We start from the raw sequence: 20,990 nt of genomic DNA on the forward strand, positions 1-20,990 counted from the left end.
CACATGTTGTTATCAACTTGGTATGCTATGTGTGCCTTCAGTTTGAAAGAAATATCCCGTAGTTCTATCAGATGTGCAATAATCACTGAATCTAAATAGATTATTCTTGAGGCCATCAATCTGGTATGTCAGACGTGTTTAATACACCTAATTAGATGACAAAGCAGCACGATAAATTTTGTTCACAGAGAACAGCTTTTTACTGCAAATTAGGAAACTATGCAAGTTCCCAGTTCCTTTTCCTTTTTTTTTTTTTTTTGTTTGTTTGTTTGTTTTGGGTTTTTGTTTAACAATGAAAAATGTCTGTGTAACTCTTAAAAGCGGATTTTCACTTTCTTGGTCTTGTGAAGCTGTCTACTTTGGTCTTCTATTAATTTTTGTAAGTATCCTCAGATTTAATGCAGTTAAAGGGGCCTAATTCAGGTGTGTTCTGGCTGTAACTGAAATGATTGAGTACAGATGTTATGAATCAACAAAACAATCTGAAGGAAACTTTTAACTACTACACAGCTAGCAAAGCTCACAGCTACGTATTTTCTTTTTTTTTTTTTTCTCTTTTCAGAGTAGGGAGCAGGGAAGTGTCTTAGAAGAAACTTCCTGTTGGAATGCCTCACATCAATGCAGCTGCAGCTCTGCAGGTTTACATGCTACTGTTTGCTCTTCCTGCACAATATTTCATATCCCAGTGGTATGGAACAGACTCTGTTGAATGCATCCAAATAACAGAGAGGTTGTAAAAGTCTCCTTCCTTACTGCATTTATTTATAAGACAGTTCTCTTTCTCATCCCCAATGACCCTTTGTCCTGGAAAGCTGGAGTGTGGGTGGGACACATTGGCTATTCCTATACCAAAACAACATTCAAATCATACCTCAGACATTTTTGTGGCTTAATGGGACTGTATTTAGTTGTTTAACGATGCCCTTCAAATTTGAATAGCAACCATTATTTTTTCCCACAAAAATCGGTACAGTCTGAGTGCATGAATATGCCTCAGAATTTCATCCTGCTTTGGATATTCCAATATGCATTACTGTGGGTTATTATGGCCCTTTCAAAAGGGGAAAATGAAGCATTTGATGAGTAACACTATTTCTAATTTTCCATCATGTTTTGACACTTACAGATTTTCTTGCACAGAATGACTCAGTACAGACTCTTTCCCAACAAAATCATAGTGAATTAGTTAAGGCAGTCACAATGACAGAATTAAGTAAGGAGCGCCATTCTGTATATGAATTAGAGAAGTTATGTACTGACAGAGTCTCACACATCCATCTTCAAATGTAAAGTGGAGAATATTACATCAGATCTAAATTTTTGATAGCGGTAACCATTGGCAAATGTTAGTATCTTGAAAATGAACCATTCAAAGAGAGACTTAGTTTCAACAGTGCGGCCTGTGCAGTGCACTGGCTGTGTAGTTCATCTGTGGAACTCAAATACATGAAGTAATAAGAGCAAAAGATTGGCCTGTTTAAAAAAAGAACTAAGTCTGACTTTGTGTAAAGACCCAGAGTTAAATAATTTTCAGGCCTCATGGCATGAGTCAACTACTTACTATTTCAATTTATGCAAAAACATTTAAGCTCTTTTTAATAGTCTTTTGATTACGTGCACCATTTTTTGAATGTTTGATGCTCAGTCTTCTCGAGTAACAGTCGAAACTGCAGAATCTGATGCAATTTAGCAATTCCTATGGTCTGAGTAGAGGAAGCAAGAAACCTTGTAATGAAAAACAGTATTTTCTAAAATTTACATATGGTTTACTGGTACAAGTAATGATTGAGAGAATATTCATTTGCAACCTTGATATTAATCTTGAGGAGAACCTGTTCCTAGTCACTGATCTTTTTTTCCTGTTTGCTACAGAATCCTTAAAGTTAAATATTAAAAAGCTATACAAAAATATTAGAGAAGGTTTTAAAACCAGTATGATGACAATTTTTACTACTAAAGGATAACTGCCTCTTGGAGCCGCCTACAAGACCTTACTTGAGTCTGGATGCATGGTCAAATCATTTAAAGCTGTGGCTATCGAAGACAAGGTAGGGTGTTACATACATGGTTTCTTCTTAACAGGAAGACATGCTGTGGGGAAAAAAAATGACAAAGAGGAAGCATCTCTCATTTGCTTGTTGAGCCTGATTTAGAACTTGAAAACCTTGTGCCTATTTTCTACACAAACATCAAAATTTGAACTCCATGCGAAGCTAAACGTAAATCATGGCAGTAATTTTATACATTTTTTCCTCTAAATTTATCTAACTGTGAAGTCAGGATGACTAACCACATTAATGTTTGTAAGCAGCTACATGTTTGTGGGATGAGATCCTACCACAGTGGATGGATGTCTTATGCACTATACGGTAGTTCAAGAAAACTTGAAATTGAATTAGGAAACACAGGTGAAAGATTTGTGGGTTTAAGAGGAAGGAGAATCTTGATTATTGGTCATGTGACAGTGAGTTGGTCTAGAAAAAATAAAATTACATCCATTTATATATACACACCATTTTAATTTAAGAAGACTGTCCATAGGCTTCTTTTGTGAGTTTGAACAGCATATTTGTGAAACTGAATTCTTGTACAATAGTAATACTCCACAGATTTTACCCTGTCTGGACCTTCAAAGATCCTTTTTTACTGATCTATGTACAATAATCAAGGGTGCCAAGTCCTCTGAACTGTGGAGGATCCAGACTTAGTTTTGCTCCCACCAAAACCCAGGGGAATGGTCTATGCCTGGAAACAGAAACTGTGCTATTCTTAGGTTCACCATATATTGCTTTGAAACTTTGTGGAAAGCTCCATGCATATCTAAAGAAAAAGACCAAATGATCCTTTGATTATTTGTATATAGTTGGAGCTGCTTTTCTTCTGAATATATTATAAATAATTGGTTATCCTAAAAATAATGGCATTTGAGACCTTCCAAACCAACTATATGAGCTGCTGTTTTTAATAATGCAGTTGAGCAAGTGAAGCTATTTGCCCATTCCTCTTTCTGTTAAAAGGTATTTGTCAACCTTAAGTCTTCCTACACATCTCAGCTAAACGAAAACTTTTTAAAAGAGCATTGTTTGCACAGTTATGGAACACGCATTCACTTCCTTCCAGGCAGGTAAAGGGAGTAAGACTGAAAGAGGGACAGTGGTGGACACCATCAAAGAGGAAGGAGACCAGGATAACCCCTAGTTCTCTGGCACCAACAGATTGCTGGCTAGTATAGGTGGAGAATGTTAACCCAAATACCTCTGTTCATGGACTGTTGCTGTTACATTGTCTGCAGAAGGAGTATTTGAAAGCTTCCCACCCTGTAAATGTTCAGTTTGCCCATTGTTTCTTTACCCTTTCTCTTTTTCACAATAGCAATGGAAAACATGCCATTTCTCCTTTCTAAGGAGATCCCTCCCTAGCCCCCGCCCTTTAAATTCAGATGAAATTCAGTCTAGTGCAGAAGGAAAAGCTCTGCTTACTGCAGCCTTAAGCTGGGACTTATAGCCAGACACCTCGTCCATACCAGTGTTAATCAATTTTTAAAGATTTTACAAAAGATACTGAAGAATCACTGTTAGAATTCAGAATAGTATTTGCTCACCTCTATAAAATAAATGGGTTTCTTTCCTCTAATACAGAAATTCTAATGCAACTGTAGAGTTACATATTCAAGGAAATTAGATTCATACTGTTTTTTCCTGTTGGAACAAAGTTGTTTTTCTTGTGTATTCCTTAAATGTAGTTTCAACGTAAAACACTTATGCAGGCTTCAAATTGTGAAGAAGTTTGTGTCAAGGCTTTGCAGTATTCCTCTCTTCAGACAAACAGCTAAGATAGGATAAGTGGCCTTCTGATTATTACTGAAACTCAGTCTCTAAAGACCTTGTTTGAAAGTTGGGTTATTAATTTTACATTTTAGGAATTGGTACTACGGAGAAAACTAAAAGTGGTGACAATGAAGCAAAGCCCCATTCTTATTTTGCAGGTATTGGAGTCTTCGCAATCCTCTTGGATCTTGCTTGTGTTATTATTGTCTATAAGGTCTTCTATAGTAGATTTCTGTATTTAGTTTGTAAATAGTAGTCTTTTTTTTCTTTTCTTTTCTCTTCTCTTCTCTTCTCTCTAAACATGAGTAAGCAAAACAGAAGATGTAAAATCCAAGGCCTTTCCCCCGTGTTGTGTATCAGTATCAATATGATATATTACATGTATCTATGTTATTGAATACATCTCAGTGTGCCTATTTTGTAGTGACATATGAACAGTGGTACTGCTTTCACTTGATTCAAATGAACTGATTTAGATCAACTTCATAAAAGGAAAAAGAAACAATTGACTGGTCTGTTCCTGGAAAAAAGTTCCCTGCAATCAGACTGAACAGAAGAATTCTGTGACCTAACCTGGAAAAAACTAATGTCACAAGCAGTTACTGTGTGTAAGCACTGTAAAATACTGTATATAAGGCTTAACTAATTGTCAAATGCACACACCTTTAATGATTTCCAAAACCCTGTTAAGTCCCCTATGTAATATCAAAGGCATACAAACAGAAAACCACCTTCCTTAGTGCATGCTGCTTTCTCAAATATCATAGTAATATTCTGGGGGAGAAAAAAAAGCACTTGTTTTTCTTTAGTTCATCTTGTCAGTTCTCTTCCGGTAGAAGTCAGAAGAATTTCTGTTTAAATGTTGGTCTAACTCTTATCCTTGTTAAGTCTCTTTCTTTGTTAAATTAGAATCAACTCCAGTTCATAGTCCAAAGCCTGAATATGTTCAGTTCCATGTGGGACAGGTAATAAGTCACAAGAGATTTGGCTATTCCGGAGTCATTGTCGGATGGGATGTAACAGCTGACACTGCAGAAGAATGGCTTCAACCCAAATATCCTCCAAGGAAACACTTTTGCATGTACTAAACTCTTGCTTTATTAATACATAAATAGAATAACTCAGGCTAAAAAACCACTCGGAAATACTGTTTCAGCCCTCCTTCCTGCTATCCTACTGAGAAATACTCCAGAGTCCCATATCACTTGTGCAGCTGAGCGGTACCTCCACTGCTTCTGTGCTGTGGTCCCAGTAGAGCTTGGCTTTTGCACCACTGGTTGGTTAAGCTTCACTGGTCAGGATTTTACTGGACATATCTCAAATTAAAATTACTCACTTTTAATACACAGGCTGTATTTAAAGTAGCAGTGTCAACCTATTATGTCTGAATGGATTTCTTGTGCTGTGCTACTAAAGTTGAGAGGATGTTAAATCTTTTATATGATCATCCATAACTGGTGACATCTTCATTGCACCTAAGAAATGCAAGTAATTGTCTGTGTTTAACCAGTTTCAGTTAGTTGGATACTTGGAGTGCAAATCTATTTAAAACCACATTTTTGTTAGAATTCTTGAAGTTTTTGAATTTCTCCAGCCTAAGTACTTGTTGTCCTTGAACAATCAAATGCTAAATCTTTGTTGACAGTGCTGATCTGGTAATACAGTGCTGCCTACTCTGTATGCCACTGACATGCTGCTTAAGTGGCAGGAAGACACTAATCACGAGGAAATTTCCTGAAAATGAGGAAAAAATGAAAAACTTTGCCTGTAGCAGAGAATTCATGTTCAGCTGGGAACAGATATTCAGTCCTGTTTTGTGCATTTGGTTCCATCACTGCTGTTATTTTATCCAACTACTGCTCATCTTTGGCTCCTAAAACACCTGCGTCCTTGCTTTCTTTTCTGCTCTCAGTGGCATTGTCACCAGCTGAACTCCCAAGAATTTCTCAGCAGACACTCCTATTCTTTTTATGTACCTTATATTGTTCTACTCTCCCAGTGGCCTTGTGTTCATCTTTGTTGTTTCAATTTCAATAGCAATGGCACATGGTTTAAATGTGTCTTTTACTGGCTTTGGTATTTTTTAATTGCCTTTACCTATCATGTTACATGCATCAGCTATGCAAAATGCCTTCTGACCTCTAGGCAGCAACTACTAAGCTTGGTCCTTGCAAATCCCCTTGAAAGATCAGCCAGGCTTTCAGCCCAGCTTTTCCTTGCCTTCCTCTGACTTCCACATCTTTACTAAATTGCTGAGCAGAGGCCAGTGCCTGTCACACTGATCGATACTGACTGCTTCATAAACTCTGGCTGTCTGTATTCATCCATCACTTTTTTGTGTTTAGATTCTGGGTTACTTTGGGCAGGAATGTTTATGGATAGCAATGAACATGGTGGGACCTTGGCCCAGGATTTGTTTTCATAGGTACTTCTTTGATGGAAGATTTCTATATATACACACATAGAAGTTGCCTTAGCTCTCTCCAGGATCAGCACTACGACTGTTGGAGGTGGCATTATGTTCTGAATTTGCCTCTTCCTCTCTGGAGTTCTGCTGCCACTTGTGAAGGAAGAAGGGTCATAACAGATCGTCATGGGACCTACATACAAAAAGCAGGGATATTACAAGGTCTGCAGGAGAAAAGGTTAATTAAAGTCTTGACTCTTAAAAAATGTTTCAGATGTGGCAAGAATTTTGTGTATTGCAGTTCTGATTGCTTTATATTTAATTTTCCCAACTGACCCTGGTAAAATAATAAAAATGAACTGGCTGTATGTATATATCAAGTGGATTTAGGTTCTGTAAGCCTATTGAGAGTTAACTGATTATAATATGTAATCTTTAGTCAGCATCTCTCTGAGGCTATTTATTTTCTTTCTATTTTTACAGGATCTAAAAAATACTCCTCACTATCGAATTCTAATTAACAAAGCAAATGGATTTGGCAAATCTACAGCTTATGTTCCTGAGGAAGAGATAACAATTATTATGGGATTAAAGGTAGTATTTATTTTTTATTCAGTTGCAACTTGATTGTTATCCTGTATATTTAAAAAGTTGCATGACCTTTGGCTTAATAGATACTACCTAGGTTGCAAAGTTAGTGAAAACTAATAGAGAAAGCAGATGAATAAATTACTGCTGTACTTTTAAGCATGGGTTTTTGGAAACTGAAAAATGACCAAACTCAAATACTACCCACTATGAAGTATCCAACTGCTGAGTTTTTAAAGTGTTTTAACAATTTGATTTCTGTTATGTACAGGGTGTTGCAGACACAGACTTTTGTTTTAGGATTTCTGCTAGATCTAGCAAAGTATGTTGGTTTCTCAATGCTACTCTGAAAAATCTGCATTTCAAACAGCTCCTGCTCAGCTGCTGCCCAGCCTGAAGAATGTCTCCTTTCTTAACTGCAAAACTCTTTGGGAGCCAAAATATCTGCTTTGTGTATCAGGGTTGGAGTAGCTTTTGATTTCCATCTTATGCAAGGCATACCTGATTTTTAAACTAGTTTTGAGATTTTTATTCAGAAAACAACCTTCAGGTATGCATGCCACATACCAGTGGCTTTTTGCCAGGAAGCCCTGGCTGCTGCGGTGACCTCTTTTAAATTGTAGTTAGTCTCTGTGTTTAAAATGACAGCAAGTAGGTGAATCATTCGTCCAACAGGAGATGCTCGGTCTAGTCAGATGATATTTGAACTGACATCTTCTGCATTTTGGGAGATGCAGAAGGAATCACGTAAGTCAGGCTGGCCTAAAGACTCTCCATGCTCTCTCTTGGAACTGCTGCCCATGAAGGATTCCCCCTCAATCACAGTGTGACACAATTACCTCTTTTATTTGGGAGAAGCCTTAGTTAGTCCTTCTGTTTTAGCCAGCATTGATATACAAAATGTGTTAACATGCCTGAACTTAGAAGCAGAAACACCACCATCCTACATGAGTGTCCTAAGTATTTAAAATTGGCTTCTGTCCACTCTGTGTCTAGAAAAATAACCTTTCATTATGTCAGTCAGCTGGCTACCTTCAGTTTCCTTTATATTCCATGGGGAGAAACAGATACCTCATCTTAAATATTCATCTTGTGGAAACTAGCCTTTAAGATATCAGATTGCTTTATTCACCTGCATGGCAGGTCAATTCTCCACGCAGATTATTAGGGGAACTGATGGTACAAAGCTCACAAAACCAGGTATTTTAAAGTTGTCTAGCTGAGATTAATTACAGATTGTGAATCACGCCTATACTTCAAGTTCAAAAGATCTGTGGATTGCCCTCATTCAGCCTTTCCCACAGCCTAATAGGCACAGTAATTTCCTGAAGAGTGACCAGAAAATGCTTAGACTTGTCATAACTCCCAGTTGACAGTTCTCAGCAGCTCACCATGGGCTTCCTGCATCACGACAAGGCTTGTAACTTGGACTGCCCTTTGTGGGTTTGCGTCTTCATGCAGGACATTGCAGTACCTAAGGCCATCACACTGGGGTGTCTTCACCATTTCCCCCACTGCTTTTTTGTGTTCTTGCTGCCTCATTGGATTAGGTAACTGATCCAGCTAAAAGAAATAACAAATAGTTCTAACAGCAACATGAGTGGGAACTACTTCAATAAGAAACAGTGCTGATTTTAAACACTGTAAATCCAGCGTGTAACATCCCATGCGGTATGTTCAACACTAGTAGAGTACTTGAAGAAAGCTGCTGTTCTGATGACAGAAATTAGGTTAAGGTGCACGAAAAATCCCACTGAAAGCATCTCTATGTACATGAAAAATTCATTAGGAGTTTTCAAAAAGTTAACTGTAGCAACTTTGATGATTTATTTAAGTATCAGATTTTATTTATTTCCAATTCTGGTGCTTCTTTGTTTCTCAGGTGTATCACCCTGATATGGAAACCTACTTCAGAGGATATGACAGATCAAAATATATTATGCAGCCATGGTTGAAAAAACTCTGTCCTCATGACTGAGCACTTCAGTGTCTGTACATGTAATGTACGTCCAGACAACAGATGTCCTTTTTAAACTTGAGCAAACAGACACCAGGATAAAATGTATGATTTTTCCTACGACAAAATAAAACATTCCTAAACACTTTTTATGTTGAACACTCAATTTTGTTAGAAGTGAACACATTGCATGTCCAGTTTACCATGACTCAGGGTGGGGATTAATTTCTTTAGAGACTTGGGAGTAAAGGCGTAAATGCAGCCCAGTTTCAGCCAGGAGTACCAAAGGTTTTGTGCATCAAATATCTTGCTGTTTTACAGGGGCCAGAGGAATAAGATAAGGAGTTGTGAACTGCACTTACAGAATTAATTGTAACCTTAATTTTAGGGGATAGAACTACTATAAGAATAAAGTAAAAAACAACAAAAAACTCAAGAAAGCATAAAAATTTTATTAAGAAAATGATAGGATTTGAAAGTTTCTAGAGCAACTTGTTTCTTCTGTGTTCTTTTCCCCTTATCTCAAACACAGCAAACACTCTAGAAGATGCATAAGCAGTAGCACTCTGGATTCTTTCCTGCAGAGTCAGTGAATCAGCAGAGCGTGGCAGGTAATTGTCTATGTGGCCTCCCCATTCTTTTGTTCCTTCTTCTTTTATCAGTAAAGGTTTTCCCAGTGACTGGCCAAACAATCGACAGACTTCCTGAGCTTTCCGCCGTGTGTTTCCAACAGCAGCAACACATACTTGACGGCTGAGAGATAGAAGCAGCAGCACAATAACAAGCAGGGCCAATTGATGTACAAGTGTTCCTTGTGCAAGCCTTTTTGTGCAACTGCATAGATGTTAAGGCACAGCACCTTCCCCCAGCTTCTGGGCCACAGCTTGGGCATTTGAGAGGAGAGTGTGGAGAAAATGTCAGCATCCTCATGAGTTCCAATCAAGCATTTCTAACACCTGTATGCTGCAGGCATCCCTGCTGTGTCATGCAAAGGAAAAGTTCATCCCTTGCTCCAAGCATTGCAGTGGCCCAGCAGCCAGGCATACTAGCACCTGTTTAACCTCACTGGCCTGATTCCCTGATCTCCTGTGTACATACCTCTGACATACACCTTTGACACCTTCACAACCATTAAGAGCAGCTAACTGAGCTTGCTTCTTGGACCAAGCATAATTATTTTTTTTTAAAGAAGAAACCCCAACCAAGATTAAACTTCCTTCTGCCTCCTCAACTCAGTGGGAGAAACTAGACTTTGAATGGTCAATGCTTAAAACATGTCAAGATCATGAGCTTCAGGGCAGCATATTTCAGTGCTGAGGAAATGCCAGACCTGGTTCTTTCCAGAACATGTCAGCAGCTAAGAGTAATGGGAATTGGCAAGGGTACTTAGAATTATCAACCTCTGGTAAACTCTTCCACCTTCATGAATAAATAAAAATTAAATCTACCTGTGCTGATGGAACCAAAGCCAAATTCTGTTGACCTAGCATTCACAGAAGATTATACTTCCAGTGGAAATCAGTAGGAGAATATTTTTTATTACACTGTGCTTTTTCACCTAGCTCTATCTTCTGGGCTGAACAGCATTAATTTATAAGTTATACTTAAATGCTGAAATCTTTGAACATAAATTTTAATAAGTGTGAAGGAAACTATTTACTCCCATTTTAAACAGCATAAGTTATGTACTTATGTTAACTGAGGCTGTAAAATTTGTGGTGTGTGAGAGAACTTACCGAAGGGTGTCTATGGCTTCTGGTGTATGGTAGAAATGAGGTGGACTGATGGTAACAGCGGTTCCTAACTTTTCAATGAGTAGATTGCAAACAGTCTGCATTTTTCCAAAATCACTGAATATAATACTGACCTGGGAGTGAACACAGACATCACATCAGTAACTTTTTCATTTTCCACTATCAATACTTGTATTTAAATCAGTATAAAGCCAGACATGTACAAGGTAACTAAACATACTAGTCCTGTATATCACTCCAACATTTATTTACTTAAAAGACTTTTACATAGCTCCAGAGACTATTATTAGGTTTGCAACAAAAGAAGTTCATTAAATGGTTTAAAACTGAGGATTAAGAAATCCCTTTTCGTGAGGAAGTATGGCATTCTTGGTATGTAGACAATCTGAAGAATGAATGTGCTCTTTGGGGCACATGACTAAATGCATCCTGGTTCTTCCCTTTTTAGATTACTAGATGTTAATTATGAAGAAGTGCAAGCAAAATTATGTGGAAGACAATGCACAGGAAGAAAAATCACATTTTAATTCCAAGCATTAGGTTCAAGAAACCCAAGATATGAGATTAAGCCTAGCCCAGTTCAGTGGAGGGGGCTCCAAATCCTGTGTTGTCTGAACAGACTCACTGCAGTGCCTACAGAGAACTGGGCACTTCAGATACCTGGATTAAAAACAAATTAAACACCTAGCTGTTGCTGGCTTTGGCAATAAGAAGCATTAAATGCAGATCCATCAGGAATTCAGGTGATTTCCCAAATGCTACAAAGCAGACATCACTATCAGCCCTGGATCCAGAGCCCTACAACCTTCCTTGTGGGAAGTGCTGGCCAGGCAGCAGCTTTCCAGGCAGGAGCCAGCCCTTCTCTGTGGCAGACCACAGTTGCCAGGAGTGAAACAGCACTCAGGAACCAGAAATTCAGGGTCCCAAACTTTTTTTAGAAGAACTAAAGCCTCATCTTCACTTCCCAGTATAGTGCTCTCACCCCAAGTCAGGCTCAACTTCTCTCTTATCCCCAACTCCTTTCCTTTTGCATAGTAATACAGCTTCAGTAGGTGGAGGAGCAAAAAACTGTAGTAAAGAAAATTCTACTGCCAAACCCTGTGACATACAATTGCCCTTGTGATTGCTGCAGTCCTGTGAAGGGATATGGCACAAAAATCCAAGTTATGGCATGTCAGCTGCACCGCAGCAGCTTTCTGTGTGCGTACCATAGATTCACCTCGTGGAAAATGAGACAAATCAAAGACGCTGAGTCTCTCAGTGAGAGAGAAGGGAGTTACTTCATATACAGGGTAAGATAAAAAGCAGTTATTGACAATTATCACAACGTAAATAATGTTCACATCTTGTTACCCTTGATAGCCTCTCGGTGTAGTACTTGCACCTCACCCTGCCTTGGATCCTTGCACTGGCTCAGTGGTTCTTCACACAGCTGAGCCAAAGCTGAGCTTAGGGCCTTAGAAGCTGACTGGGATGAAATGGCAGGGCACATCCATCTTCTGTGTTGACAAAGGGTCACGCCTATTGTTCAAAATTGCACCAAATCTGCATCTTCACCTCGGCTGCACATCCTTTATCTGCAACTTTCTGGAAGGTGCAGTATCAATTTGAACAGAGACTGAAGACGAGGCTACACCTAGATTTCTTTCTTCAGTAGGAGTTCTTGCCGTACATATAAAAAGCATATATCCCCTTATGATGTTTTGCCAGAAACACGTCATAGCTGTATTTTGTGGAAATTTGAAAGTCTCACTATGAGGGGTTGTCATAGTGTTTTCCAGATTGCTATCAGCATTTCCAAGATTAGTTCACTCAAGGGGATGAAACAAAAGAATGATCAAACAAAAGAACTACGGGTCTTAAGTAGAGGATAAATTGCTCAGTTTGGGGCAGTTCTGGGTAGCCAGCAACCTAAAAAAGAAGCATTTATCAGATACTCTCAGGGGCAGAAAACAACTGAGCAATAGCTGAATTTTACTGTTCCTGTGCCCCTAAAAAATCATGATTTTTTCATTTAGAGGTAGATCTGATAAGTTCCATTTACAGAGAATACTTAAACATTAAAATGCAAAGAAGTGTTTCAACTTCATCGGTTATTACTGGGAGAAAGTAATATGAGGGTATGCAAAACTATTACAGACATTTCAAGGCTTAGAGAAGGCTGAAAAGGACAAGAAGTTATGGTTTATAAGGAGACAAGTGTATCAAGAAATGTACAAAACCAACATAATCTTCATCCCATGAGAACGTCATGCAATAAACGAACTATTATGATTACGATATTATAGAGCTTTGTGATCTCATACACAGCTTCATTCTTCTGCATATTTTCCTTTGTTATAGCATGAATTAAAATTTATCTCATTACAGTTGAAAGCCCATCTTGAGTTCTTCATTATACTTTAAAATGGTTATTTGCCTGAGAATTTCTTCAGTCTTCTAATAACTCTTAGAGCAGACAAATGGTAAAAAGAGTTTATAGAATGAACTAACAGATGACTTTCAAGACTTTACATATAACACAGATATAACGGCAAACTCTTAACAGAGAAGTGAGTGGAAGTGAGTTTTAAATCCATTTATATTGCTAAAGTATGCAAACATGCTGGTCAATGGAACTGCACTGGTTTATGAAGCTGCACTAATGAAACAAGTATATACATAAAGGGAGAAGCAAGGAGAAACTAATCTCCGCATAAAGAGTGACCACACTGCTACCTAAGCATAGAGGACAGCCAAAACAACAACACTGTGGCTGGATTCTTCAAGTTCTGACACCTGGGTCCTAGGCAACCACACAACTTTTGAACAGCAATTACAGCTGGTCCAAGCTGCTTACAAATGAACACTAAATCCAAGTCATTAGCTTTCCATATAGAATCTTTGTTTTTTTATAAAAACTAATAGCAGAAGACAGACAATTGGTTAAGTTACCACTTAAGACTGAAGTTGTAAGCCTAAGCTGGTCTGTAGTTTACATAGTAATTCAATATAGTTCTATTATTTTTTAAGTACAGGTCATCTAAAAAACATGATGATTTAAGCTCTCAAGATAGTAGGTGTCTATATGATGAAGTTAAACATGACATTGATTCACACCATTTAAGTATTTTAAGACTCATTTTAAAATCAAAATTTTGTTCTCCAAGCTCTCAATTATTTCTGTATTTATTGCTGTTATTTAGATGAGAATATGCCTTTAAGCAAGCAAACTAAGGAAGCTGAACCTGTTTAAGAGGACTGTAAACCACAGCTCTATAAAACAGCTATCATTTTATTGCAGGCTTCCAGGTTTACTTAGTAAGAATCTGTAAATTTGCTAGGTAGTGATTAAAGTTTTATGCTCTAAAAAAATACATTGCCTGAACACATAATTTCCCTCAGTGAAGGTTTCAAGCACAACATTTATTTCTTGTATGGCAAGAATGTGCAAAAATGTACTCCCTTTAGCAGATACTGAAGTAAACGGCATTATTCCCATATCTGCCTTTCACAAATCACTTTTTACCTACAGAATTCCAAGCCAATTAGCTTTGTTTTACTTGGAGCAAGCTGATGGCAGAACTGTATAGAATAGACCAAAATCCAGGTGCTGTTCAACTGTGGCTTAAGCAGATCTAGATTAGGGCTGCCACGCCACTGCTACTCCTATCCAGTCTTCTCCTTTGCATTGCCCTCCGTTCAAAGAGCTAAAATAATGAAAAAAATAAAAGCTAATCTGGGGTGAAAAAAAAGGGTTATTAACAGGGGCAGGTTTCTGAACTGACCAACACCTTGCAAGAAGCAGAGGGCAGGAAGGGCGATGGGTGAAGGAGAGTGCAGAACTGCTGGTCTGCTTACACTGCCACAGAACAACAACTAGAGAGCCCCAGAACCAACCATGCCCATCTGCAGCATCATGTAACATTTAAAAAGCACACATTCATCTGAGAAGAAAACCATTCTTTCTATATTACAGTAGCAGAAAACAAGTTCTGCACACATCATGAGACTGCAGATGAACTCTGCTATAAACTGCAGTCCTTCAATAGTTTTTTTTGGACTACACTGCCCTTATGTTCCTTGGTCTGAGGAAAGACAATCTGCAAATTTTCATCAGTCCTTGCTGCTCTTCTTATTCTTTTATTTTATTTTGATTTTTGGTTAGGTTGAATACATACCTCTGCTTCCATTTGGTAAGTATTTTCTACTCTACTAAAGTCTTCTGTTACAGTCATATCTTCTTCCTAAAACAAAGTAGAGAGATATAATCTTAAAGACAGAAATTAAGCATCTGTTGGAACTGTATGTACATGGTGTCCTGTAAAAGTTGTTTTGGCATATTACTTATGACTTTGCAACAGGAATTTGGAATTTTCCATGCAAACGTGTTCAGTTAAAAACTAGCTGGATGTTAAAGACTTCTTGACATTATTTAAAGTAAATTATACAGTAGCTCTATAATGTAATTTTGCTGCTATTGACTTGAAGAGAACTTAAAAGTGGTTGCTAGGTAGAAGCTGTGTATATTAGTGTGTGACTGTAAATTCACCTGGTGCAAAACCTGGAAGCTTCAATTGTTTTTAGGAAGTATGTGAGAAGTGCTTTTCAGGCCCCTATTTTAAGATATTTTAACAGTAGCAGCTTGTAGCAAGGTAATGACTGAACACGATGGTAACCTTTATAAAAGGCTGTTCCACCAGTGATAATTCTGCATCAACAGCAGCTACATTAGTCAACATAATGTCTGCCGAGAGCACTAGCAAATCCTGTAAGACTTATAAACAAGATACTGAACTCACTGAGATACAGAATAACTCCATTTACATCTGAATATTTGACCGACTTGCTAGTGGTCTAACAATCACACTTCTTGCACTCAATTCGCTCTTCAGTAAACAGTTTGGATGAACAATTTATTTAAAACTACTATAAAACAACAAAAAGCACAGCTTACAGTGTAATTGTAAATGCAACTTTGCATTTAATATCCAGGAACCAGGGAAGCAGATACTAAGCCTTCCAATTACTGAAAAGTTTTACTTACTAAATTTATTCACATAGGAAATATTTGCCTTCAGCTTTGACATGTTTCAAAAGATGCTTTGAGTCAGAGTATTTCCTACAGAGGCTCAAATCTTCAAGTTTATCATGTTGTATGCAAGCATATGTTTATGTAAATGACATTAACCATGAAAAGCATTTTCCTTTAAAAATATTAAATGGAAATTACACCCATAATTACCATTGCACAGCACCCTACAAGAAACAAATTTTGAAATGTCAATTTTATGATTGATTGGCAGTGCTCAAATTCAAGCACAACACTCCTATTTTTGGATAGTCTCTTCTAGTAAGGGCAAGGATCATGGACAGTTAGACACTAAAAAGTGCTTTTCTCCTTTTACATGGCTGGCTGCGGTTTTCTAAAGAGTGATCAAGACAGTCCAGCACCGACAGCTCATTTAATTTACAAAATAGGGCAAATCTTACTATTTATGATAGAATCCCATTACAATTGACACACAAGACTTTTTTCTAGAGCTCTCACATATAGAAATAACCACTCAGAAAACACACACTTCTACAACTTATATTTTACAGAAGTAACTACGCTGTAATACAACTTATAGTAAACAAAGAAAACAATGCGTTTGTTTTCCCCCGTCCCCATTCCTTAATCCTTTTTTTTAAAGAAGATCTTTTTCCTGCTGAGCGGATTCAAGTCTTGGAATTTGCCCTCCTAAGGTTCCTGTGTATTCAAGGACAGTGCCATCATGTGGCTCCAGGCGCTATTGCAAGATCAGTGCCATGGACTCAAAGATCATTTTGTAACATCTACTACAAAATTTCCCTCACGCCTAAATTTTATCCCATCAGTTTTGACTGTAGCAGTATGTGTTACTGAAGATAAATGGACGAAATAATTGCCCAAGTCATATGAAGTTGGCCTTCTGTGATACATTGTTCCCATTTGGTACTGTGCTCAGACAAAGATATGAAACAGACAGGTAGGGGATGGCAGAATTTTAAACTGGAATAAAAATTTAGACTACATCAAAAGCTAAAGGTTTTTCATTCAGGATATTTTGACATCTAAATGTTTTGGAATGGAGTGAGCAAAACTTCAAAATCTTTGTTTAACTGACAGTATGAATATGCATCCATAACTGTGACTCCTGAGTAACAGTTTTGAAACATGAAGAATATTGCACATATATCCAAGGATATATCCCAGTACAGACAAACTCTAACCCAGAGCCCACTGGATATAGTTTGTGAGCTGGTTTGTTTGTTTTGTTAAATAACACTGTGACAAGTACAACAAATATTATCACCATTATTTTTAAACAAGATGGCCAATGACAATTTTTAGATACAGTGATTAAAGAAAACAAGTCTCATCTCCACACCACTCCCCAAATAAATCATAGGTGGCAAATATAAAATCAGTTTGGTTCTAGAGAAAGAGAAAAAAATGTTATGTTTGAGCAGCTGGGCTGAGTAAGGGAGATTGGTCTCCCCATTGATTTTACTTTCCCTGCAGCCTTTGAAGCTACGCTCTGAAGTGCTGCATATACTTACAGCACACTATAAATAAATGCCACTATGTGAATCTATTTCTGATTAAAATCCTGTGTAAATGTATATGGAAATCAGGTGCTGCCCCCAGGCATCCTGACAAGCTGTGAATGCAAGCTCCTGCTGCTGCAAAGGTTAAGCACTTCTGATCTCACAGACCTCCTATGATAGCAACAACAAGGGTTAAGGAAATTGTTGTGTGGATTAATTAAAAATAAATATATAGGATAGCCAGCTGATTTCTAAAGAGGCCTTAGATAAGCTTGCAACAACTAGAACCATATGGAGATTGTGAAGAGAGATTAATTTTACAGTTGTCTAGAATGGTATTAGCTTCAAGTGAAGTTAGTAAATGCAGTTAAGAACAAATTGCCAGCAGTGAGAGTTGTTAGCAGAAAAGCTGCAAGGCAAATAAAAGCTCCAGCAGTGGAGTGATTTAAAATTGGATGGAACAAAGCACTAAAAATTATACCGTGGGGAACTACTCTGAAAAAAAAACAACTTCATGTTGTTTTTCTCAGAGTTCCCTAGAGTTAACACTTTGCTAACACCGACAAACCCACAACTTAAGCAGCATTTCACAGTCTCTCAAGTAAGTGAAAAGAACATTTCCTTTCTGCAATGCACGACATCTCAGAAACAGAAAAAGATTAGTGTGAAATTATTATAACTATAATAAGACACAGAATGCTTTCACGTTGTAAAAACGGCCCACTCTCCACCCAGGTTATACCACCACTGCTTGCCTGCTCACATTACATTTCTGAACCTGACACTATATACCCAAACAAAACCATTTGTTTGTCCAGGTCATACTTCAGTTTGCAATTATTCTTCCTAGCCTGCAGTGGTGCGCGCAGCCCCTCTAAGGCACATTCACCCATTTAACATCCTGTCTACTCCTCTCATGTACCAGTCACCACGTCTTGAATGCTCCACATGATGCCAATTCAGTCAGGCTCATATCAGAACTGGAAGTCAGTTTTCAGGTTCACTGTAGAGTAAATACTTGCCACTATCTTTTCTAATCTAGTCACACTTGGAAGAGCTATTTAATCACAGCCAGGATGAAAATATCCCATGATCTAATAGCTCACCATGGGAGTGTGTCCAAAGCTTATTGTAATCTGTACTAATAAAAAAGAATGCATGTTGACTTGTTTTGTCTTCTCTTGTTCCTTTCAGAATCCACCAGACTTTACACTCCTTTTAACTCACTTAATAGAAACAGAAGGCATTTCACCTGTAATTCTCCCTGGGACAGACACACACCCAACTGTGCATTTGGGAAAAACACAGGGAGGAGGATCACGTATCTATCCCAGAGCAGCCTTCATGTCTTCCTGCCATCTAGTCCCAGAGCTGTAATATGAGCTTTTCCTAAATCAGGAGTCAAGGGTCTTCTTTATTGCCTTCTTTATTCCTGAACAGACACTTTATTTAGGTACTGTGCCAGCATCACAGTTTTAAAAGAAAACAGTAAATCCTATTTTGTTGAGGAAAATAAAAGTCGGAGTAAACACCCACCTTCAAGCACATGCAGCATCTGAAATGTGGGCATGCAACTTCACGGTGGGCATATTGTTTAGGCCAAGTAACTCACTCTCTTACTTTGCATTTACCAACACTGAATTGCACGGTAACATCATGCCGGATCAGGAAACCTTATGCAATTTTTTTTACTCCATTGACTAATCTGGTGTTGATAGCAAACTCTGTCATCTCCTTTCTTCCCCAGCTCATTTGCGAATACACTAAAAAGGCACAGACTTCCTGGGAAACTTCAACAGTAAATAACTTTCAGAAGCAACCACTTATTCCATCAAAGATCAGCTTTGTTCTGTTTTTAAGAGCCCTAGGTTGTTTTATGAAATCCAAAAACATCATCAGCACAATTGTTGGGACAAATATTACCCTTATGGAGCATTTACCGTATGGACAAAGCTTTAAAGGCAAGACTATGTATTTTCCATTGTTGTAAAATTACTTTCTGAAGCCAAAAAATTATTATGGTAAAGGAATCTTTTGAGTTCACAAGGGGCTTCTGTCAATTCAGCTATCTTGATCACATCCCATGTTTTTTTCAAAACCACTCAAGTGAAAAAGGAGAAAGAGAGAGGAAAGAGCTCTCTGGGTATTTGTCGCTAAGCTACAGGAATCACATAATTACCCAGACACACAAAGGTACAGTTAAAGTTATGTTGCCGTGGACCCCTTTAGTAGTTTCATCCACAAACACGAGAGGATGCAGCATTACATGAACAGATCACAGAATCAATTAGATTGGAAAACACCTCTGAGATCGCCGAGTCCAACTTATGACCGACCACCACCATGTCAACTAGACCCTGGCACTGAGTGCCACGTCCAGTCTTTCCTTAAACACCTCCAGGGATGATGCCTCCACCACCACGGAACAGCCGAAGAAGGACGGTTTTCGCGTGCAAAACATGCAGCCCGCTGGAGAGCCCGGGCAGCGACAATCCGTTTTTTCCGCTGTGGCTGGCAAAGCTGCGACCTCCCAAAGACAGGCAGCCTTTCCCAGAAGTGCTCCCGCGGCTCCCGAGGCGGAGGGCCGAGAGCTCCAAACACGGTCCCTCCCCTGCTTTCCGCCGGCACCGGAGCCCTTAGCGGGCGCCTTTCCCTCGGGGCCGTCCTGGCGGGAAGGCACCGCATCCCGCCGGCTGCCGAGCGAGGTAGGGGAGGCCCCGAGGGTCGGAACTGCCCCTCCGCTGTCCCCTTTCGCCTTCCCGCCGGGGGCACCCCCGCCCCCCAGCGGCCCCGGGTGGCGGCGGCGCTGCTCACCGGGACGCCGCGCAGGCGGCGGTTGGGCGATGTAGTCCAGCCGGCGGGACACGCTGCTCCGCGCCTCCCCGGCCCCTCCTTGCGGCTGATGAGCCGCAGCGACACTCGCGCCCGGTCCGGCGGGCGCTCAGCTCCGCGCTGCCGCTCACATGCACCTCCCGCCCGGGCGGCACCGGAGGCCCAGCGCGCCCAACAGGGCCGGGACCGAGGCCGGACCGCGTCGAGCTCGGCGAAGACGCGGCGGGGGCGGTGCCGCAGCGCCATGGCCATGGCGGCGGCGGCCCCTGCGGCACCATGGCAACCCTGGGGCGCCACGTCCACCGCCCGCCCACCGCCGCCCCGCGCGGCCCCCGAGCCGGCGGCTCCCGCCGGGATCGGCGCTGGGCCGGGGCACGGAATCACGGAACCGATTAGGCTGGAAAAGACCTCTGAGACTGTCGAGTCTAGCCTATGACCGAACACCACCGTGTTAGCTATTCCATGGCACTGAGTGCCACCTCCAGTCTTTCCTTAAACACTTCCAAGGACGGTGTCTCCACCGCCTCCATGGGTAGGCCATTCCAATGTCTAATTGCCCTTTCTGTGAAGAAATTCTTCCAAATGTCCAACATAAACATCCCCTGGTGCAGCTTAAGATCATGTCCTCTTCTTGTCGTTGGTTGCCTGAGAGGTCCCTCTGATGCTCGCCGAGGGGGTGCGTGATCCGCTTGTCCTCCCAATTCCTTTTCTGCTCTCCAATTCCTTTTCTGCTCTCCAGACAGTCAGGCCCCAACTGACAGTCAGTGTTATTCCCGCCCAGATGCAAGTTTTGGCATTTCTCCTTGCTGAATTTCATGAGATGTCTCTCAGCTCAGTTCCCCAGCCAGTCTGAGAGACAATGAAATGAGTAACTCAGTGACCAGCTCTGTATGTCTGGTCTCATTTGTATGAGGATTTTTGGGAAGGACTGTGAATATGTCATTACTGTTTACATTTGTGTTACATCGTGTTTTGGTTACCTGAAACCTGCAGTCTAGCACAGAGGCTGGAATGATACTGAATGTTTATACAAGGTCTTAAAACCTTCAGAATTCCCATTGCAAAATGTTGGA

General features: G+C 39.8%; 1 protein-coding gene across 1 annotated transcript; it reads right to left on the minus strand.

The window, feature by feature from the left end:
- Positions 1-9,215: 9,215 nt before the first annotated feature.
- IRAK1BP1 (interleukin 1 receptor associated kinase 1 binding protein 1) lies at positions 9,216-20,163 on the minus strand. The gene is given in 8 exon segments (XM_018077791.3): positions 9,216-9,532; positions 10,516-10,646; positions 14,694-14,759; positions 19,900-19,924; positions 19,926-19,974; positions 19,977-20,021; positions 20,024-20,094; positions 20,096-20,163. Coding segments are annotated over 8 exon segments (726 nt in total). The 3' UTR covers positions 9,216-9,261.
- Between the last annotated feature and the right edge of the window lie 827 nt (positions 20,164-20,990).

The sequence above is a fragment of the Manacus vitellinus genome, unplaced genomic scaffold (assembly GCF_001715985.3).
Source record: "Manacus vitellinus isolate BGI_N305 unplaced genomic scaffold, ASM171598v3 scaffold_4_pilon, whole genome shotgun sequence".
Classification (NCBI taxonomy): Eukaryota; Metazoa; Chordata; class Aves; order Passeriformes; family Pipridae; genus Manacus; species Manacus vitellinus.